The 23,740-nt window shown below is 41.6% G+C and overlaps 1 protein-coding gene across 5 annotated transcripts in view; it reads left to right on the top strand.

Moving 5' to 3' along the window:
- CPVL (carboxypeptidase vitellogenic like) overlaps positions 1–23,740 on the top strand; it is a 127,638-nt gene that overhangs the window by 95,918 nt on the left and 7,980 nt on the right. For all 5 annotated transcript variants that reach the window (XM_059885888.1, XM_010804326.4, XM_024991092.2 and 2 more), the window contains one exon: positions 7,427–7,609. In XM_059885888.1, the coding sequence (XP_059741871.1) occupies positions 7,427–7,609 (183 nt within the window). The remainder of the gene's footprint in view (positions 1–7,426; positions 7,610–23,740) is intronic.

Genomic DNA, 23,740 nt, shown 5'->3' on the forward strand with positions numbered 1-23,740 from the left:
GGCCAGTGTGGTCCGGTCTCCCAGTATTTAAATGCCAGCATCTAATTGCAAAAACAACAACAACACCCTGTGGACTGGATGGATATGTCTGCAAGCTAAATACAGGCCCCTGGCAGCCAATTTAAAACTTCTGCACTCCACTATGGAAGTTTATTTTTCAGAGTATTCTTGATATAAATTAACAAAAACATGAATGAAACCTTGCTTTTCAGGTTACAGGATATTTTTACATCTTGTATCCCATTTGGTCCTCCCAAGAACTAGGATATTCCATTTCACAGAATACAAAAACTAAGGCTCAGAATGGATAGATGACATCTCCAGGGTCACTCAGTAGCCCAGGCTTTGGGAAGCTGAGCCAGGTCTGGAGCTCAAGGCTCCTTTCTGCAGGTGTCATAATAACTTTTATAAGCCCCTAATGTTTGTTTCATCAAATTGATGATTTCGTGCAGTTATGTTAGAACTCCCACATCCTAGGAGTTATTCTAACTCTTACTTACATCCTAAATCACAATTTTAATTCACAGGCAACATCTCACTTGGAAATAATGAAGTTATTTGAATAGCTATGTTGAATTATTCTAATGTGATGATGATAATAATAGCCAGTATTAACTGAACACTTACTATCTGCCTAGGATATGGACAGCTTTACATGCATTGTGTTATGTAATTCTCCCAATGACCTTCCCTCATAGATGTTTCTCTTCTATCCATTTTACAAATGAGGAAACTGAGCTCTAGACAGGCTAAGTAACTTAATATCAAGATAATCTTGCAAGTAAGTGACAGAGCTCAGTTCATACCCAGCCACAGGGCCTGTGCTCTTATTCTAAACATGTATCCTTCATTCCAAAGAGTCACGCTTACATGTAAGTGTGCTCCTTGCATGTGTAATTACAAATAAAGAACAGACTACGTGTTCTGTGTCCTCTGAGCAGGGGTGGTGGTAGTGACTAGGGCAGGGTGGAAGAGGGCTTAGGAGCACACAGTTTGCATTCAGGCAGATCTGAACTTGATCCATGTCACCAGTTGGCTCACTTCCCTACACCTCTGTCCCTTTGTTCCTAAAATGGATAAATAAGACCTGCCTTTGAGGGATATTGTGAAATCACGGATGTAAAATGCTTAACACAGTTCCTGCAGCATGGTAAGAAGAATGAGAGCATTCTATTAATATTATTCCAAAATGTCCCATTAAAAGCTATAATCTTAACCATACTTTTCTAGCTTTTCAAGTATGGGGAAATTCCTTGGGATCTTGAATCCCATGCTATAAAATTAAAGATTCCTTTCAAAGGGTAATTTATAGACTTATGGCTCTGACTATCAAGAAAAGACTGCTGAGACACCATGCCCAATGTGTGTAAAATTAGTCTTGAAAGGCATGTTATTTCATGCATTTGAGTTCGTAGAGTTCAGATTTACCCTGCCTGGCTTCCCTCCTACTGTCGGCCTTTGTCAGAAAGAGTGAAATTGGCAACCAAGTATTAGACACAGAAAGACCATCTGAATAATCTGAAGGTTTGTTTTAGAAGAAGTGTTTTTTTGAGTCAGTCTTCCCAGTCATTATCACATTATCAACCTAGTTGGAAAGGAGGAGGACTCTATTTACCTAACTCCCCCAATTTGTGTCCTGTGCTGTGCTTAGAACCCTGTTCACATTTTCTCATTAATTCTCACTGCAGTAAGATGTAGGTCTGACATCTGTATGTCCAGAAAAGGGAACCGCAACTCATGGAGGGTGAGCCATGCGCCCAGGGACCCCGCAGTCACTTCATGCTGTGGCATGTGAGGCACAGGTCCAGTGATATGTGAGTTTGGATTTCATGCTTTTAGCAACAGCAGCAGCTCTGGTTACTTGAAGCACGAAAGGAACTGATCGGTAGACAGGATATGTCACCGAATTCATGGACAAACCGAAGAACTGGCATGAGAAAAGATAGGGGCCGGGAAAAATTCTGGGACTCAAGGTAGCAAAATTAATGGACAGACTCATCAGGGACCCTTGTGTCACTACTCACAATCCAAAGTCTAGGGAAAGAGCATTTGAGGGTCCTGGCTTAGGTCACATGCTCATCCCTTGCGTGGAGGAGGGAGGACACTGATGGACAGCCTTCACGAGCCTCCCTTGAGGGAATGGCAGTACAGTTACCAGGAGACAGGCGAGTGGACCTAAGCAAGCCAAGATGGCCAACAGTCACTATACAGCGCTGCAGAATCCGTTAAAGAGTGCAGTCAACTACACCCTGGAAGTGTTGATACGTCTTACGGGGTATGGGCACTATGCAAGAGCTGTGGGTGCACCAGCGGCTAGGAGGGCTCCATTCTCCACAAGCTGAGGCTTTTCTGTAGCTGCTTAATCACGGCCACTCCCTGCAACAGAAGTAAAGGGTCAGTCGGCAGCTGAGTAATGTCCTTGCACACATCCTGGTTCATAGAGCCAAAGTTACAGAGAGATGTTGGACAAACAGACTTGAGATTGTTTCTAAACTGGACTCGTGAACTGTGTCTCCTTCCCCAGTGACTGTTTGCTACAGCTTGAGTAGCACTAGACACGGAGCTGTGGGGAGTCAGTAGATGCTTGTCGGTTTGTGGGAATTTAGTTCCTGTCTTACAGTGTTCTAGAAAGAAATTTGGAAGACTGGGATCTAGCATGCTTTCTGGCACCTCACTGTGTCCCAGTAAAGTGGGACCTCCAATTTATGGTAAAGTGGAGGTGGGCCTTATAATACTTCTCATCTCCACCCTGTGAAGCTAGATGAAAATAAAGCCATTATACACGTGGAAACACTTTGAAAAGTAAAGAACATAATGAAAATGATTGTATCACCTATTCCTAGTAAAAAACAGAGATGATTGTAATCCAAATCATCTAGTGCCATCTCTTGTACATGCTTGAATTCTGGAATGAGTTTTTAAGATCATCTCTTGATTGGTGGCTCAGATGATAAAGAATCTGCCTGCAATGCAGGAGACCCAGGTTCAATTCCTGGGGTGGGAAGATCCCCTGGAGAAGGGAATGGCAAGCCACTCGAGTATTCTAGCCTGGAGAATCCCATGGACAGTGGAGCCTGGTGGGCTACAATCCGTGCGGTCACAAAGAGTCGGACACGACTGAGCAAAGAACACTTTCACTTTCACTTCATGATTGAACTAAAGTTATGCTGTTTACCTAGTTGTCATGAAAAAAAATAAACTGATATCTGGTAACACTTGAGTCAGCAGAAGTTACTCCTCAATAAAACATATCTTTTGCCAAACAAGGTTCCCAGACTCTTAGTGTTATTGTTTTTTGTTTTTTAATTTTTTCATTATGGAAGCATCCTAACCACATATACCCTCCAAACCTAGAAAAGAGTCAAGTTAAATCACTCATACTTTGAGTACCTTAACTGCTGTTTTGTTTTCTTTTGTATTCTTTTCCCAAGGTCGAAGCGTCTTTTTAAAATGTAGTAATTATAGAGCTTCTGTATAGAGTAATTATGGGCTTCCCTGGTGGCTCAGATAGTAAAGAATCTGCCTGCAATGTGGGAGACCTCGGTTCGATCCCTGGGTTGGAAAGAGCCCCTGGAGGAGGGCATGACAACCTACTCTAGTATTCTTGCCTGGAGAATCCCATGGACAAAGGAGCCTGATGGGCTACAGTCCATGGGGTTGCAAAGAGTCGGACATGACTGAGCGACTAAGAACACACACACAATTATAGAGCAGCAACAGTGTTCTTGCCTGGAGAATCCCAGGGACGGCGGAGCCTGGTGGGCTGCTGTCTATGGGGTCGCACAGAGTCGGACACGACTGAAGCGACCTAGCAGCAGCAGCAGCAGCAACAGTGGTATCATAGATTTTCATTGGTTTTTTAATAAGAAGTATTTTTTCATGTCTTTGCATCACCATCAATTTCAACAAACTAACCAGTAAGACATGTAGTAAAAGATAAGAAAATTCTCTAAAAGGAATGGTTCTGCTCCTTCACTGGGGCCTCACAGCTGACCAGAAAGGAAAGTAAGGACACTGGCTATTTAGGGGTGCTGCCTGCTGTGTCCCTGGAAACCTACTCCACCAGCGCTTTCCCTGCCCCCTGTTTTGTTAAGAGTCACTCCTGACAAGGGAAGTGTAGCGAAAAGCTGCATTCATTTCTGTCTCCTCCTCTCAATCTTTAGACCCTGTTGCTTAAAATACCAGCAAGCCTCAGGGGAAGGTTTGCCCCAGACTGTCCCAGTTTTAGCCTGCAAACCCTGCATCCTGGGAAACTCCTCCATCCTGGGCAAACTAGGACAGCAGATCACCCACCAGGAAGAAGTGGGCGTGTGTGCACATCCTTCATCAGTGGCCAGCCCGCTGGGGCTTAAGCTTTGTCCTAGCACTTCTCTGACTCAGGATGTGGGTGGCCAACACGTGCCCTCTGACTTCAGGACCACCCACCCCGTGCTATACCCACCTGGCTTCTCAGCTCACTGTCACCGGATCTGGGGATATCTCGCCCACTCACCCAGCCCTGGAGGCACCCAACTGGGATATTCCTGTGGGGGCTGAAGAGAGTAAATATGACATTTAGATTAAAATGGCAGCTCTGAAATTCTTATATTTAAGGCAGCCTTAAATGTCAGCTCTGAAATCACTTCGCTTGATCGTTACTCGTCTGATTTCTTGTTGTTGTTGTTGTTATATTTGGCTTATGCGCCCTGTAGAAGTTAAAAATGTTTTCCTTGCTTTTTTGCAAAGGAAGAATTTCCATTTGCCCCGCAAAGTAGGCTTCTGCACATCACATGCACAAAATTATGCAGTCCGGCCCTTTACTGCCTTACTCTGGAGAGTTTGTACTCTTGTTTAAGATGAGTCTGGAGAAACAAGAGAAATGGCTCAAGGATGGGCTTTATTTCCATTCAGTTCAACAAATGTATACGTATCACTCTGTTTTTGCTGTAGCCTGTGGATTTTGCTATCATCCCTCAAAACTGAAGATTCAAATCTATTTCAGTAAATACCCTGATAAAGTAAGGTTGCAAGTGACACTCAGAAAGGTGCAGGCTTCACAGAGTGGTGACAAAGAGGAAAAATGGCTAGGTACATTTGTATGTGTGCCAATCAGCATCTTTTCATTGATTTCTAGCAGAAGAATTACTTTATAAAGATTGTATTCATTAATCAGCTATAATCAGCCCTTCCTAGAATGGTGAAGTATTTAAGCTTTGTTTGCTGGTACAGATCATGTGTAATTGTTTCCATATTGTTGGTAAGACAGCTGTAGGAGTTTTGCATGGGCCATAAGTACTCAAGGTCTTTGAGGCAATTTCTTTGTATAAACAATGCAAATTTTTATTGCTATAGTTGAATTTTTTAAAGAGGCTTTAAATCCATGAGGATTTTTTTGGAGGGGAGGGGTTCTTCATAGGAGAGTGGAGGTGGTGATGGTGACTGAGTAACATGAAAGCCCTGTGTTCTTATAGGGGAGGCCCAGGGCCCTTTCATCTCAGGCTGAATCCTGGCCCACTGCTGCTTGAGGATTTGGAGTGTGTAAAAGTCCTGGGCTTTCTAATTATGTGTAAGCCTTTTAAGACGCCTGTACCAGGAGAGCACAGATGGAAACATATGCAGTGTAACATTTTATATCCAATTTGAGGATTCGACCAGAGGTCTTCACTGGAGTTAAACCAGAGCTTGCACATAGATGAAAGGTGGCATGGAGTTGAAGACAATCTCTTTGTTGGTGGTGGAGTGACAATACCTCATGAGAATCAATGATTGCAAAAAAATAGCCTAAAAGGAATAGAAAACAAAAGGGGAAATTATTCACATCTCCACTGGTGAAATTAATCAACTCTGTTCCTTTTTTAAAAGTTTCATTCCATATTTGTATATAAATATATCAATCATATACATATATAATAATTGTGATATATGTTTGGCATTCAGCTTTCTTTTTTCATTTAACTTTTAAAATTATTTATGTATTTATTTTAGTATTTATTTTGCTGTGCTGGGTCTTTATTGCTGCTTGGGCTTTTCTCTAGTTGTAGAAAGTAGGGGCTATTTCTAGTTGCAGCGCTCAGATTTCTCTCTGTGATGGCTTCTCTTGTTTCGGAACAAGGGCTCTGGGGCCTGATAGCTTCCGTAGCTGTGACGCATGGGCTCAGTAGTTGTGGCTCCTGGGCTCTAGAGCACAGGCTCAGTAGTTGTAGCCGATGGGCTCAGTTGCTCCACAGCATGCCGGATCTTCCTGGGTCAGGGATTGAACCCCTGTCTCCTGCACTGGCAGGTGGATTCTTTACCACTGAGCCACCAGGGAAGCCCAGCATTCAGATTTCATACTTAATATTATAAGTATTTTCCACACTGCTTCATGGTTTAGTCAGACAGTTGAAGTGGCTTTGCAATATCCCGTAGAATATCTGTACCATGGTTATTTAACTACTCACTAATATGGAACTTTTAGACTGTGTTCAAATTTGTCTTTAAAAATTCAATGAATATAGTTAATTTTTTTAATTTCTTTGGGTTTAGTTTCATAGAACTTATTCCACAAACCGGGATTAACTGGGACAAAGAGTCTCAACATTTTAAAGTCTTTGCATTAAATAGTGACCATTGCTTTGCTGAAGAGTAGTAGCTTCACAGCTTCAGCAGCACTGGGTATTATCTGAATTCTTGTTCAAGCAACTAAAACGTTGTTTGGGAAGAAAAGAGTTGCCTCAGAGTTTCTCCTACAGTACCCATCAACTTGGCTTAAAAATGTATTCTAGGCATTTTGAAGGACATTCCTCATTGTTGACAAATGGCTATCATGTTTAAGAATGGAGGCCTTTGGAAGGACATGGCAGACATTGCTGCCTCCAACAAATAAGAAACTTGAGGCACCTGTGTCTATCTGTCTGCCTCAGAAAATTATAGTTGCCACTGAAATGTAGGAGGGGAAAGTAATATGGATTAGCATCAGCTGATGGAATTCCCAGCTTGCCAGCTGCTGCAGGGCCTGAAAGTGAAGATAATGAAATGCAGGCTTCATGAAAGTCCTAGAAAATATGGTATTCCTTAGTTCCACTGGAATGTAACCACAGTCTTCTTCCTTCACATAGCCATAAGTAAAACCTATAGCGCCGGGTAATACAGCACAAATGCTTTTGCGTTTGTAGAGGTATACATAGAGGTGTACATGAAGATTCCTATGAAGAATCAAACTTTTGGAAGAATGCAATGGTTGAGACAAGGTTGAGTTTATTTCAGGTTGTTGGTATTTGTAACCAACTGGAAAAAAATGATCCTACTGAGTTCCTGGGCTGGCCTCTCTGAGCTGACGTCTCTGGCCTCTCTAACATCAGAGAAGCTTACATCCCCTTTGTGTCTCATCCCCTCTCTCAGTACCTAGACACACAACTGGCTTCCCCTGCTGAATCCTACATTTGCCCATGGCTCAATTTTGTTTCAGGTTCTAATCTACAATGGCCAGCTGGACGTCATTGTGGCAGCTTCCCTAACAGAGCGCTCCTTGATGGCCATGGACTGGAAAGGATCCCAGAAATACAAGAAGGCAGGAAAAAAAGTTTGGAAGATTCTTAAATCTGATCCTGAAGTGGCTGGTTATGTACGGCAAGTGGGTAATTTCTGTCAGGTATGAAAATGCTTCTGGGCATGCAGACTGTGGAAATAGGATGGTGGGATTGAAACTGAAGCCCGAGAGACTTCCCTGGTGATCCAGTGGTTAAGTACTCTATGCTTCCACTACAGGGGGCACAGGTTTGATCCTTGTTTGAGGAACTAAGGTCCTACACACAGCTTGGCATGGCCAAAAAAATCAAGCAATAAAACAGAGGGTATATACAAGAGGAATTAGACTTACAGGAAAAAAATAAAAGAAGAAGCTAAAGCCCGAAAACCCATTAAGGCATGGTCAACCTTAAGCAAAGACATACAACAGCCAAAATACATGTCCCTCCTTTCCACAGAGAAGGATGATCTCAGTTCATATTAACATACAAATATTCCACGTCAAGACAAAAGTTGACAGACACAAGTGTAGCTATTGTTTAAGAGATAAGGTGACAATGAAAAATATAAAATCTGTGTGCTTAGCCGCTCAGTCATGTCTCACTCTTTGCGACCCCATGGACTGTAGCCCCCCAGTCTCCTTTATCATGGGGATTCTCCAGGCAAGAATACTGGAGTAGGTTGTCATGCCCTCCTCCAGGGGATCTTCCCAACCCAGGGATCGAACCCAGGTCTCCCACATTGCAAGAAGATTCTGGTGGGCTACAGTCCACTGGGTCACAAAGAGTTGGGCGCAACTGAGTAACTAACACACATACTTTCATAACTAGTTAACTCTAAAGTCAGATTCCAAAATATTGGACAAGTGGATGCTCTTCGGTTGCAGAAAATAATCTGGACTTAATTTTTCTTGTCTGTTTGTCCCTAAAAATTTTTAAGTTTTTTGAATTGAATTCAAAAACTTTTTAAAAAGAAAAAAGTAACAATTTCAACACCTGAAATTGCATTTTAACTGATGCCTTTGTACACAGGTAAAATTTTGTACATAATTTTATCAGTGAAATGTGAAATTGATTCTACTTTGGTACTTTAAAAAATCTTATTGAGTTTTAATATAGAAAAGTTAACAAGTCACAAAACAGGTAAATGAAATTTCACAGAGTGAACATATCCATGTGACAGTCAACTAGATAAAGAAATAAGATAGAACCAATGCCTGTTGCCCCACAGTCATTACCCCCTCCTCTCCAAGGTAACCACTGTCCTGACTTCTTATGGCCTAGATTATTTTTGCAAGTTTTTGAATTTTTATAAATGGACACATTCAGTTTGTACTCTTTCCTTTGTGGTATTTTTGCTCAGCTTTATGTTCATGCGATTTATTTATACTCTTTTTTATGGCAATTTGGTCCTTTTTCCTGATATGCCTACAAGTTTGAATGTCAGACATTAAACAGGTCAAGTTATGGAGAGAGTTTGAGTTTTTGGCTGATAATATTTACCTCCAAAGAGATTTTGCTTTGCTTCTGTCAGGCAATTAGAATACAGGCAAGGACCTTTATTAAGTCTGGAATTGAGTGTATTTTTGGAGATGGCAATGGCAACCCACTCCAGTACTCTTGCCTAGAAAATCCCATAGATAGAGGAGCCTGGTAGGCTGCAGTCCATGGGGTCACTGGGAGTCAGACACGACGGAACGACTTCACTTTCACTTTTCACTTTCAGTGAGAAGGAGATGGCAACCCACTCCAGTGTTCTTGGAGAAGGAGGTGGCAACCCACTCCAGTGTTCTTGCCTGAAGAATCCCAGGGAAGGGGGAGCCTGTTGGGCTGCCGTCTTGCGTTCGCACAGAGCTGGACATGACTGAAGCAACTTAGCAGCAGCAAAACTGTATTTTAGCTGGCCTATTTCCATGGCCCTAAATTGACATTTGTGGTATTAACCAGGGGCTCTACCCTTTGGCAGAGCACGAACACCAGTATTTGCTTCCCAAAGCTCCTTTCCAGTTTCCAGTCTCTTAACTACCACGTTATGCTTGGTCTCGTCACCTCTGGGCCCCTGAATCGACCATTGCTTTGATGCAGACAGGGTCAGAGAATGTCACACTCAGCTTGTTGCACACACACGCACAAAGAAACCTTTCCCTTAATCTCTGGAACCTGTCAGTGTGTTGTATCATATGGAAAGAAGGAATTAGGGCTACATATGGAAATAAGGTTGCTAATCATCTGACATAGAGATGGGGAGATCAGCCCAATGTAATCACAGAGATCCAGATAAGTGAATGAGGGAAGAGGTGAGTCAGGGTTTTGAAGGTGCTGCACTGCTGTATTTGAAAGAAGGACCATGAACTAAGGAATGCAGGCAGCCTCTGGAAAACTAGAAAACACAAAGAAACAGATTCTCCCCTAGAGTCTCCAGAAGCAAGGGAACCCTGGCAGCATCTTAGTTAGCTTGCAGCTATCTGCAAGCAGGGAAGAGAACCCTTACCAGAAACCCAATCAACTAGCACCTTAATCTTGGACTTCCCAGACACCAAAACTGTGAGAAATTTCTGTGGTTTAAGCAACTCAGTCTACAGTATTCTCATAGGATTATTGAGGGGACTTAATAAGCTAAGCAACTTAAAGCAGCCCCTGACTCAGGAAATTTTGCTAGTATTATTATTACTGTGTATCACTTATAAGGATGTATATAACAAAAGGGAAATCATAAATAGTAAAAATCAAGATCAGAGAAAATGTTTGATTTTTCCCTTAGAGGAAATCAACCCTTAGAGGAAAGTTGGGATATTACTATTCAGATTATTAAAGGCAAACACGCATGCCGAGTGGCCAGGGCACAATGCTGGGCATGTCTTTGCCCCCATCTGCTGCACTGCTTTATGATGAGAATCCCACCAGGCACACCCAGCATGTCCTCCACATCTTCTGATGGCTGCCTCTGATGGCTGCCTGTTATCTTATGTCCCCCAGACCAGTATTATGAATGCCTCCGGTGCCTGGCATCACACATGTGTCCTGCTCAGCACCATGCATGGAATGCCCAGCTTGGGGGGTGAGACTGGGGCTGCAGGGCGGCATGAGCCACAGAGGTGGGACGAGGGATGTCGACCTTCACTCAGAAACTTGTGGCAAATATCACACTGAGCCCGCTGACTCTGCTGGTGAATGCAAAACACATTGAGAGATGAAATGGCACTCCTCTGACTGCCGAAAACTGGGTAACAAAAGAAGCGAGGCCCACATATGTTTGTGATAGAAGTGTTTTGCCGCACGGCGAGGGAGCTGCATTTTATGTTGGTGATTTTACAACGTTGGCTGCGCTCCTCTCCCCTAATGCCTCCACGTAGGATTGGGGGTGGCTTGTGGAGATGGGCGGGGAAGAAGGGTGGAAAAGAGCTCCGATGTTCACAAAGGCACTCTGTGGATTAGGGATACCGTTCAAATGTCAGGCGTCTGATAATGAAAAAAACGGCCGTCAGCCGTGGACTCGGCTTTTTAGCATTTGACACACAAAACAGAAGCATGTGTCTGTGTCTGCCAAGAGAGAAACCTCGCTCTCTGCCAAACTCCACAGCTCTTAATTTAAAAATTGAAACCAAAGTAGACTTGTCTCTGAATGGTTCCTTAAAATGTCCATTTAGAGGAACGACGGTTCTCCCAGGGGAGCAGCAAGGTGCTGAGATGAGGGAGCATTTCTCCATCAAGGGATACCCAGGGACACCAGCCAGCTCCATCCACCCCTCAGAGATCAGATGAAGAATGAGTCTGCTGGTTGCCCTTTGCTGCTCTGGCTGCTTCTATCTGTACGTTCTAAGAATCAGACTCTCCCTTCTTATATCATCTGCGAAGTAACGGGCTTTTCTCAACCTGTTTGTTCATCTGTAAATTACAAGGTTTGAACCAAGTTATTTCTAAAGTGAAAGTTAGTCATTCAGTCGTGTCCAACTCTTTGCAACCCCATGGGCTGTAGCCCGCCAGGCTCCTCTGTCCAGGGGATTCTCCAGGCAAGAATACTGGAGCGGGTTTGCCATTTCCTTCTCCAGAGGATCTTCCCTCCCCAGGGATCAAACTTGGGTCTCTTGCATTACAGGCAGATTCTTCACCATCTGAGCCATAGGGAAGATATCTTTAAAGAAAGATCTGAAACAGATTTTTCTTTAATGTCCAGAGAGGCTCAGTTTGCAAGCATTATAGAATAGATAGTGGCCTTCGGTGAGAGAGAGAGAGAGAGAGAGAGAGAGTGTGTGTGTGTGTGTGACTCAATAACATTACAGTGTAGATCAAAGGTGTAATCCTCTCTCTGCTTGGCTGGTGACAATCCATGTCCATCGCTGTCAAGACCACCCTGCTGCACCTTTTGGGGTCTTTCTCTGCCTTTCTCCAGATATCACAGCTGCTGTTCATGATCTGTTTTGATGTCATCACTGCTTTTGAAATGCAGGATGTTTTTGTTCTTACATCATTGAATCATCAACTCCATACATGCCAAGATGCCACATTTATAAAATTTTCATCAGAATAATAACACTGATGAATTCTTTAAAAACAGCTTTCTAGAAAAAACCTCATGAAGCTACATTTTCTGGGGAAGAAAAGCATTTTTTATATCTTTATTTCACTGAAAATATTTTTATGGAGAATAATTATTTTTCACGTAGAGATTAAAAGGAAGACATGAGTCACCAGTCATTTTTCATTCTTGTGCAATCATAGTAAGCGTAGTTTCTTCTACCATGAATTTTGCATTATTTCCAACAAGTCTCTTTTTCCTGATTGCAACTTGAGATATCATAATTTTTGTTTTCATTATCAGTATCAGCTTAGGTTATTCAATAAATAATTTTCTCTATCCTGTAGGTAAAATTTTCCAGCTGGAGCAAATTTTAGATCTCATTTTCCAGGTGGAGAAACTAAAGCCTGGAGGTTAAATGACTGTCCCAAAGTCCCATACCCATTTCATGTCTGAAATTAGATTCGATTTCAGGTCCCCTGGCTTCCAGCTCAGTAGTTTTCTACTTCACAAGGGCACCCACCTCTGGAATGATGGACTGGCAGCAGTCAGCTAGTACACTTGAAACTGGAGTCTGCATACACATGTGCCATGATTAAAGCAGGCCTGAGAAAGAGTGTATTTTACTTCTAGTGTTAGTTCTTGAGTTACATACATGTGCCTTTCTATAGACAGAGTATCAGGGGTTTTTTAAAAAGGTAGGTGGTGCTTAGTAGGTGATGAGGCAAGGCTCATCCAGTGTTAGGAAGGGTTATAGATTTACCTGGGGAGTTCTCATGTTAGTAAAAGAATCGACGCTGAAATTGACTAAAATGAGCAGAGAAGAAGCATGGTGGGCAGAGACTCCGAATGGGAGCGTACAGAGCAGGACACAGGCAGAGCACACAGTCTGGTTTCTGTTTTGGTGCCCGGAGGGTGCAAGCTGGGAGAGAAACTGGAAAGGGACCATGGAGCCTCGATAGTGGGAAAAGGGGTGAGTGTTCCATTGTTTAGGCAGTAGGAGGGGTGGGAATTGAAGAATTTTTTTTTCCAATTTTTTTTTTATTGGGATAAAATATACATTGAAAACTTGCCATCTTAACCATTTTTAAGTATACAGTTGAGTGGTACCAAGTGCATACATACGATTATGTACCATCCATCTTTACAGCTCTTTTCATCTTGTAAAGCTGAAACTCTGTAATTATCAACGCCAGCTCCCCATTCCCCCTTCCCCAACCCTTGGCAACCACCATTCTACCCCATCTCTATGAATTTGAGTGCTCTAAGTATCTCATATAAGTGGAAGCATACAGTGTTTGTTGCCATGGAAGATAATTAAGCACATTTTCAAAGCTTTGGAAAGTTTAAATTGGCAGCAGTAGGATGAATTCAGGGCAGAAATAGGTCAGAGAAGAAGGAAAGTGAAGTGAAAGTGAAAGTCCATGGAATTCTCCAGGCCAGAATACTGCAGTGGGTAGCCTTTCCCTTCTCCAGGGGATCTTTCCAACCCAGGGATCGAACCCAGGTCTTCTGCATTTCGGGCAGATTCTTTACCAGCTGAGCCACCAGGGAAGCCCCGGAAAATAGGAGTACCCCCAGGAAATAGAGAGTCATGTTAGTACCGGAAGAAGGTTCTTCATCTACTTCCTGGGATCACCTTCTTGGTGCTTGATCCTGAGGTCCCAAAATAGAGGAGATAAACTTTATAATGTCCAAGCTGTGAGGACCGATTCCTGTTTGAAAATTAGTGTTTACTGTGCAGTTAAATGAACTTGAAAGCTGAATACCCACAAGGACTACCTGGCATGCTGGTGTCATCCTGGTGCCCTCCTCAGGCTCACAGCAAGCCCCCCAGTCTCCAAAAGCACAAGCCCTGAGCCACGACTTATATTTTGACCTTGACTCATGTTTGGCCTTATGAAGTTCTTAGGCCTATGGTCTGCCACACTCTTCTCATGGGTTTCTCCCTGAGTTTCCAAAAGGAGTAAGACTTTCCGCTAGGGGACAGGTACAGAGAAGCCAAAGGGGAGGAGCCCACCACCCTTGAAGCTTGACTGTTTTGGAGAGTCAAGATCGATGGGAAATGGTTTGGGGTAATGAGAGGAAGCGGACTGTGGAGTTAGACCAACCTGTGTGAATTTCAGTTTTGCCACTTACTAGGTGTGGTTGTTGGTTCATGGGGGTGTCAGGAAGGCCAAAAGAGACACCAAGGATGGCTACTGACCCTCCAGCGTTTGCAAGCCCTCAAGCCAGTGGTCTGCCACACACTTTCTTAGCCACAATTTTATAGAATATTTGTAGCTCCCCCATAAATTATGTGATTGCATTTACTAATTTATAAATAAAGAAACAGAAGTTTCACCTGAGAAACTTCCTTAAGATTTCAAGTAGCAGTAGTACCAGGGATTTAACAGTCCGCATCTTGCTCTTTCCTCTGCACCACCATGCTTAAATACCTGTGAAGGCTATGGAGCGGGAAGGATAGAATACTCCAGTTGCCCGCCAGACCTCAGCTACAAGTCTCGCCTCAGGGCATGTATGTGATGGTGGTGACAAATGTGGGTGGAGCGTTGGTGGGGGCCAGTGTATTTGGCAGCACATCCAGTCCGCACAGAAGAGGCTGTTTTCTAAAGGAAAGCAGAGTGCTTACAAGGAGGAGGAGAATGGGAAAAGCCTGGTGTGCAGACAGAAAGCAATAACAACCACAGCTTCTTCATTGTGCTAACATTAACTGTTTTGTTCCTTTGACTACATGCAACTGAAAAATGGAGAAAAGAATAACCATAGTCCTTTGAGTGGAAGGGAAGCTCAGGCTAGGATTTCAACATGTCCACGGATAATCCGCAGAGGGAATGATAGAGAGTCCCTCTCTAGAGGGACTCTCTCAAGAGTGCCTCTCTTGACCTTCCTGCTAACAATTCATTTTTTCTTTAATTTAGAATTTTAAACAGCTTAGGGAGGATTAGAAACTATTTCTGAAGGAACCAACAGTTTCCAGAAAGGTCTTCAGCAAGTCCTTGGTTGCACTGAGAACGATCAGAGTAAGCAAACAGCAATAAATGTCACTTTTGCATTCAACTAGTTGATAGGGGATGAGAAGTTAAAACAATATTTAATGGAGGAAAGTAACTGTTAAACAGATTTGAGACAATGATTACCAAATGCAGCTAATTCCAGGGAAAATGTTTTGGCTATGTTACAGAAATTGTTAAACAGAATCTTCATCTCTATCCCAGCTGTGTTGATTTCTACAAAAAGGGATGGCCTTATCCATGGGTTCTTTGTCTCCATCTTCCAGACCTGGGGAAGGCTCTTCTGTCCATTTATGGGAATCAGACTGTGGGCAGACAATCAGAATATAGCAATCAAACCATCCCCTGCCCTCACTAATAAGACTTGCCATTATTAGAGAGTTTCATGGCAATTACAAGTTAGATTCTCCAGAAGCAGGTATTGGGACAGACTTTAGGGTACGAGATGTTCATTAGGGATTAACACCTGAGAAAGGAAGGAGTAGGAAGCAGCATTGGCAGAGGAGGAAATCAAACTACGACGCGGGCCTGACAAACCTTGGCCAACCTGGGAGGGAGGTCCAAAGAGAGTAGTTTCCATCACAGTATCTTACATCAGACAAAAATGATCGGCCTTTATACGCCCCCCACCTCACTTAGTCACTAGATGTGGGATGCCCCAGGAAGGGCATCATTTTGGGAGAGGTTGTGCTGTGTAGCTGAGGCAGACCCTGAAGGAGCTGACAGCTGGAGGCTGTCTGCTGACTGGATTTCCCACAGCTGGACCACAAGTCTATCCTTGAAGGAGGATTTGATGATGCATCTTTCTGTCGGCCACAAAGACCACCCAAATGGTGCAGTTGCAAGCTCTCAGGATTTGCGGGGGGGCCTAGGTGGGGGTGGTAGACAGCAGTAGGAGCTGGTGGTTTGCCTGAGACCACATGGGGTATTAGTCTTCCTTTGTTTGCATAATATACACTTTCACTTAAGCTGTCATGTCGTTATGTCTTCTCTCTTCATTAGAAAGATGAATTCAGTCTTGTTTTTCAATTTATATCAAGATTCCAAGATAGGAATAACAAATCTTTCAGGGGAAAAGAATTAAGAGTTGTTAGTAAATATTTCCCTCTTACAGTTATTTGATACAGAATAAGGAATCACTCCAAAACTTACTGGCTTAACCCAACAACAATGTATTATTTCTCACAATTATGTGGTGGAATGGGCTCAGCAAGGAGGTTTTTCTGATTGGGGTAGTTCACACCTGCAGCTGCACTCAGCTGACAGTTTGGCTAAAGCTGGAACATCCACATGAGTCTCTTCTCCTGTAGTGCTCTCTCCATATGAGAGAGCACTACATCTCCATCTCTCTAACCATACGGTGTCCTGGCCTAGACTTCACAGCATGGCGGCAGGTCTCCCAAATTGAGAAGCAAGAGATGCCCATCCTTTTAAGGCCAGGGCTCAAAAGTCTCAGACTGTTACTTCCAATGCATCATCTTGGTCAAAGTAAATCACAGAGCAAGGCAAGATTCCTCTTGCTAACAAGAGTGGCAAAGAACTTGGGATCATCCCTTTCCATTACATTTTCCTAATCCAATGTGTCTCAACGCTTGCAAATACAGACTCCCAAGGCCTGTTTCCAGATATTCTGACTTTATTGGTCTAGGGTTAAGACCTGAGCATCAATATTTAAGCTTCTTAGGGAATTTAATATGCATCTGGCTTGGGGACATAAACTGTATGTCTTTTGTTCCTTTATTGATACTGAAATGGCTTCCATCTATCTCACAGGAATCCTGTGTGGCTTATGTTTAGGTAAACTTCTGTTCTGATACCTAGAGGGTGCTCTAAATCCTGAGCTATTTTACTTACTGACCAGCCAACCAGAAACCTGAGAACATAGTTTTACTCTTAACAAACCAGCCATTGATCTGAAGCATCACATTTAGAAAAGCGTCCTCTAGTCAATGGTATTTACTGATGTGGCTCTGATTCTCTGAAATCCTCAGCCAAAACCTTAAACTAAATTGTAAACCTCAGTTCCTTGCCATGTATTGTAGGTTGACAAGTGGTCTTTGTTCTCTTAAAACACTGATAGACCATTGGTAATTTAGACTCATAGAAAAACTCTTTTATTTACTCAAACATTAGCTTCCTTTTCCCAGCAGCATTCTGTCCTATACCGAATGCAGTCCTCACGTGTGGTGTCTTCAGACAGTAGTGCGTTCTTATTACTTTCCAACAAGGATACAACTAGGTCTGGATGATGTTAAACATCATCCAGAGAGTTCTCAGCAAGGATGCACACCAGTCCCAGTTTGTTTCTGGATATTAATTATTGATCCAATAATATATTAGATAGATATGATTAGTTCTGTGCCAAAGCAAAAATAAAATTGCAATGATTTAGACTGAAGCCTTATCAGGAGTAAACTTAATGCTTCCTAGTTAGGTTATTTAATAGATTGCCAACTTGGGGTGAGGCTTTTTGTTAGGATTTAAGAGGTCAGTGAACTTATAAGGGGGAAAAATTGCATCTTTATTTTCACTAACCTCTAACTGGAACATCATTTCCTCCTATTATGAATTATGAAATTTAGCATTTCCTTCCATTATGAATGTAGGCAACAAACCACAGCAGTATTAGCAGTGCCTTTGACTTTGTCACCATAGAATGCAGAGATAGTTTCATATCAAATACAGATGCTTTTGCAAATAGCTAGAAACAATGCTTATGCCTAAAGTTATAGAAGATAGCTTCTATAAAAGTTATAGAAGTTATCAGACCCACAAGTTGCTCTTTTGTTATGTTTTCATATAGAAGGACATATGTTGATGTGTCACAAATTCATGTTTAACTGTTATTTTGTTTTTTAATATTTATTTGTATTCATTTTATTTATTTGGCTGCACTGGGTCTTAGCTGTGGCATGTGGGATCTAGTTCCCTGACCAGGGATCGAACCCAGAACTCCTGCACTGGGAGGGAGCACAGAGTTTTAACCACTGGAGCACCAGTGAAGTCCCATGTTTAACTGTTTTGATAATGTCAATCTATAATTTTAATTTGTAATCTATAATATGTATGTATCATAATATATATGTGAGTGAATCATGTATTTAAAACCATTGTTCTGAGAGGTATTTATAGATGACACTAAACAGCCTCAGGGGTCCATGGCACAAAAAAGACAAAGCACCTGTGCGTTAGACTATTTGATTGTTGGAAGTAATTCATAGACCCTTCCATGTACCCAAACATGGGCCATCTTCTCAAGCTGAGAAGTTATGAACTTGAATTTTATTTATTACCTTGATGATTCTCACTACTTCTACTATCACCATACTCAAGTGACCCTGAAGTATAGGGATTAAGAGAGTGGATACTGTGTTCAACCTGGATTAGCCCCTAGCTCCACCACTTACTAACTGTGTGACCTTGGGCAAATTTCTTAACCTCTCTAAGAAGTTCCTCATCATAATATTAATACCTAATTCTCTTGCAGAAGGATTCATTATTAGGATTAATTAATATAATGCTTATGTATTCCTTGATACTCTGGCACCTAGTAAGCATGCAATAAATATAATTTTATTGTCTTTATTGACCTCTCCTAACATGAATCTATTTTCACAGGACAAGAAGCTCCCCCAGCCCCATCTAATACAGTCCTTATGAGATACTATGTCTTAAAGGCTCAGATGATGAAATGGGGTATTATTCATCAGATAGACCTAGAAATATTTCCACTGTATCTAGTGTTTACTTTACTGTAACATGGAAACAGTCTTGATGAGAGATGGAAGAAGTGGAGGGGCCTGCACATTTGTTCATGGCAGTCTAACAACAGTATATGGAAGTTGCTAAATTGAGTGATGAGATGTTTCTAAAGCATTTGAGTCCCTTCTAGTTTAAAAGTGATCTGAAACATCCCTGTTGACAATAAATGAAGCATGCAGCCTATATTTTATTCTGTCCCCCCCCCCCCCCCCACTTATACTGAGCTTCTAACATACAGAAACAGGGAAGAAGGGGAATATAGGAGCTTAGATTTAGAGAATTAAAAATAATCTAGCAAAACAAAAAAAAACATGTTTGGCAACTTCTTGCTCTTCTGCTCTCCAGCATGGAGATGTGGGTGTTTATTTTTTTCCTCTATTTATTATTTTTATTATTATTATTTATGCAGCAACTGGAGTCCAAAGGTTCCATTCTGGTACCAGTTTTGTCTTCTTGGAGCCACTTGCCAGCCGCTTCCCCACTTTTGCATTTGTTTCGTTCAATTGCTTCTCCATATTCTCCCCATTTACCGTGTTTAGACATATGGTCCATTTCGTTATCTCTGTGTTGGGCGGAAGGGAAAAGCACAACAGAGAACATGTTAAATTTCTTATAGATTCATTTTTTATGAGTTTGGCAGTATCAATAGGTGGGTTTTTTCTTCTCTTTTTTAATTAAAAGTTGAAGAATCACCAAAAATATATTATACTTGTATAAGATCAAACAAACAATGATAAATGACTACCCCTGTGCTTACAATCATTTAGGAAATGTAGCATTACCAGCAGCCCATGCTCCCAATCCCATTTTCTTCCCTCACTGGCCCCGGAGGTAAACTACTGCCCTGGGTTTTGTTTCTACATCCTTTTTTAAAAATTTATAGTTTTACTACAGATAAACATCTCCATAAATAATATTTTACCTTTCATGTTTCAGTTCAGTTCAGTCGCTCAGTCTTGTCCAACCCTTTGCAACCCCATGAATCGCAGCACACCAGGCCTAACTGTCCATCACCAACTCCTGGAGTTTACCCAAACTCATGTGCATTGAGTCGGTGATGTCATCCAGCCATCTCATCCTCTGTCGTCCCCTTCTCCTCCTGCCCCCAATTCCTCCCAGTATCAGGGTCTTTTCCAATGAGGCAGCTCTTCACATGAGGTGGCCAAAGTATTGGAGTTTCTGCTTTAGCATCAGTCCTTCCAAAGAACACCCAGGACTGATCTCCTTTAGGATGGGCTGGTTGGATCTCCTTACAGTCCATGAGTCTTCTCCAGCACCACAGTTCAAAAGCATCAATTCTTCAGCACTCAGCTTTCTTCAGAGTCCAACTTTCACATCCATACATGACCACTGGAAAAACCATAGCCTTGACTAGACGGACCTTTGTTGGCAAAGTAATGTCCCTGCTTTTGAATATGCTGTCTAGGTTGGTCATAACTTTCCTTCCAAGGAGTAAGTATCTTTTAATTTCATGGCTGCAATCACCATCTGCAGTGATTTTGGAGCCCAAGAAATAAAGTCTGACACTGTTTCCACTGTTTCCCCATCTATTTCCCATGAAGTGGTGGGACCAAATGCCATGATCTTCATTTTCTGAATGTTGAGCTTTAAGCCAACTTTTTCACTCTCCTCTTTCACTTTCATCAGGAGGCTTTTTAGTTCCTCTTCACTTTCTGCCATAAAGGTGGTGTCATCTGCATATCTGAGGTTATTGATATTTCTCCCGGCAATCTTGTGCTTCCAGCTTGTGCTTCCTCCAGCCCAGCATTTCTCATGATGTACTCTGCATACAAGTTAAATAAGCAGGGTAACAATATACAGCCTTGACGTACTCCTTTTCCTATTTGGAACCAGTCTGTTGTTCCATGTCCAGTTCTAACTGTTGCTTCCTGAGCTGCATACAGGTTTCTCAAGAGGCAGGTCAGGTGCTCTGGTATTCCCATCTCTTTCAGAATTTTCCACAGTTTATTGTGATCCACACAGTCAAAGGCTTTGCCATAGTCAATAAAGCAGAAATAGATGTTTTTCTGGAACTCACTTGTTTTTTCGATGATCCAGTTTTACATAAAAAGAATTCTTCTATGTATATTTTGCAACACTGTACTTTTGCTCTTCAATATTTTGAGATTCACCCATGTTGATATGTTCAGGATTGTGCTTTGTTCCTTTTCACTGCTGAATAGCATTCTATCATATAATTACATCATTCATCCATTCCACTGTTGATGGGCATTTGGGTTGTTTCCAGCTTTATGTTACTATAAATATTGCTGCTATGAACAATATTGCTGCACATATCTCCTTGGGCCTGCATGCTAGAGTTTCTCTTAAGAATAATGCGTAGAGGTGGAACAGATGATTTAATAGTATTTGAACCTCTTTAGCTTCCTTAGATAACGCCAAACTGTTTTCCCAGTTGATTGTATTCTTGCCAGTAGTATACAAGAGTTCTGATTATTCCACTGTGTCACCAACTCCTGGACTTGTTTCTGGGCATCTTTCACCTGAGCTTGTGAACTGGAAAGGGTCTTAATGTCCTTTTTCATGTCTAACATTCACAGTCTAGCTTCCTTTTCTCTCGCTCTTATTTCCATATTCTTCTCTGGCTATCATCAATTAAAAGACTGTAGCATCCACACCCAGTAAAAGGATGGAATGGACGTGTCATGTCTAAGTCTTAATGCTCCTCCAGTTGGGAGATGCAATTTTCTTTTTGGATGACATGGGTTAATGTTGGCTATCAAAATACCTAGCTTACAACAATTAGAAATTTAGTCCTTCAGCACCTTTTCGCCTCAGCTTACCAACAGTGGCTTAGTATAAGAAGCAACTAGTAAAAGAGGCATTTCAACGTATGTCTGGATTTGCAGGCAAGCGCTGGACTACAGGTAGAAAAATCTAAATCTTTTTCTAACACTTCCATCACTTTTCCACTGAAAGAACAAGGAAATGGTTTAGCCAGTTGCTTTGCTGTGAGTCTTACCAGAAAATTAAGAATAGTGATTGGCAAATACAACTCACCCTGTTCTTTAGCTAGCCTTTCTTGCATTTGATTTACAGTACCCTTCTCGCTGACTTGATTTTACTCACTTCCTAGTGCTTGACACAGAAACCACAGAGAACTACTTGAAAAACACTGATTTTATACAAACCAATTAGAAAACATACAGCATTTTGGAGGACATAAAATGGCTACACTACGTTATGATTTCTTAAGTGAAACAGTTTTTGCTTTGTAGTGTTTTAAGAAAAGGCACAATTTTGAAAGATGCTATTCAGGAACACTCTGAATATGTGTTTTAACTTGTTGTTTAAACTTTTTCCTTTTAAAATAGCCTCCTTAGCTGGTCTCAACTAGTCTTCTTCCTCTCCAACCTACCCTTCTCTTTGTGCTTTTTCCAAAATGCAAGTCCGATCCAGTTTTATCCTTGTCTAAAAATCTCTCACTAACTCCCTGATGAATGAAGTCCAAACCCCATACACACAAAAGTAAAACTACCCGATCTGGCCTCTGCTTCCTTCCCCAACCTGGACTTTGTCTCCTTCTTTCTTAATTAGAATCCTGAAAAACAAAGCAAAACACCTTATAGTTCCCCAAACACACCTTACTATTTTGTCAGCCAATAATTCCCATGGGATTCCCTCTGCTTTTCATATCAGGCCCTTCTTCCTCCTCCAAAGGCCTGGAAAATCCCCATTTGCCTTTCAGAGCTAAACACCAGTATCACCTCTAGGAAGCCCTTCTCCCAGAATTCCTCTTTTGCATCTCTATGTACAGCTCCCATTGCAGGCACCCCACTGGGGTTTCATTTGCCTTTCTCCCCTATTGACATGGAGCTCCTTGAGAACAGGAATGATATCTGATTTATGTTTGTAGCAAGCCCCTTAGCACAGTTCCTAGCACCCAGTAAATTTCAGTGAATTAGAATTAAAATCAAGTTGGCCCCTACCTTACGCCCACACCCCTCTCACTACTGTGCGTATTCAAAGACTACAGTTCTCAAGGAATGTAGTAGTGGCTCACCACTTGTACACACGAGAATTTCTTCTAGGAAATAGACTAGACATGCTGAGATAATGAATAGTTCAAAACAATTCCCATCAAGCGAAAGGATGCATTGTTTATGTCCCCTGAAGACTGTTTCCTTTCTGTGTTACATAAAAGAAAAAGGGAGAAATATTCTAGGAAACAAAAATTTATGGAAGGAATTGTAGAAGTTTCATTATCTCAGTGGCTGACTAGTGAGTGTGTCCTCTCCAAAATAAATTGAACTCTCGGTATTTGATGATATTTTTTCCCTTTTCTTAAAACACACACACATACACACACACACACACACACACAGCTTGCTTCCTAAAAACAAAGGAAATAATAAACAATAGCAACTTCCAATTTTACTCTGATTATTTGCCAAGAGTCAGTTTAGTTCATGTGATTCTATTTCATCAGAGAGGACTGATTAGCATAAAAAGAATGCTTCTAAATTAAGCTACCCAAATATGCACTTAGTTAATACTCAGGGAGCTAATTTATTGTATTATTTAAAATATAAATTGGATAGCAGATCTATTTGCTGAGGTACAACAGCTAAGCAATGATGCATAATTTTCTCTTAGCTGCTGAGTTGTTTTTTTTTAATAACCTATTGAAATTTAACAGAGAACCATTTCATTATGGAAAGTGAATAAATACTAAGAAGGCTAACATTTAAACTATTATCCACACATGGAGAATGGGTTTTAAAAATTAATGATATTTGAGGAACAAAGACGGAATTTGGGTTTGCTTTTCAAACAGTAACTTTTTGTTGTTTTAATTTGAAGTGTAACCAGATTTACTTATCTGGTTGCTTATCAAAATCAAGTTGCTTATGGGAATATTAAATGGAGCCAACATGGTACAGTGTGGAGTGGGTAGAGAAATGAAGGAACAAAGTAAGGTTGTGTTGTGAAATTGCTGCATT

Source organism: Bos taurus, chromosome 4, assembly GCF_002263795.3.
Source record: "Bos taurus isolate L1 Dominette 01449 registration number 42190680 breed Hereford chromosome 4, ARS-UCD2.0, whole genome shotgun sequence".
NCBI classification, from domain to species: Eukaryota; Metazoa; Chordata; class Mammalia; order Artiodactyla; family Bovidae; genus Bos; species Bos taurus.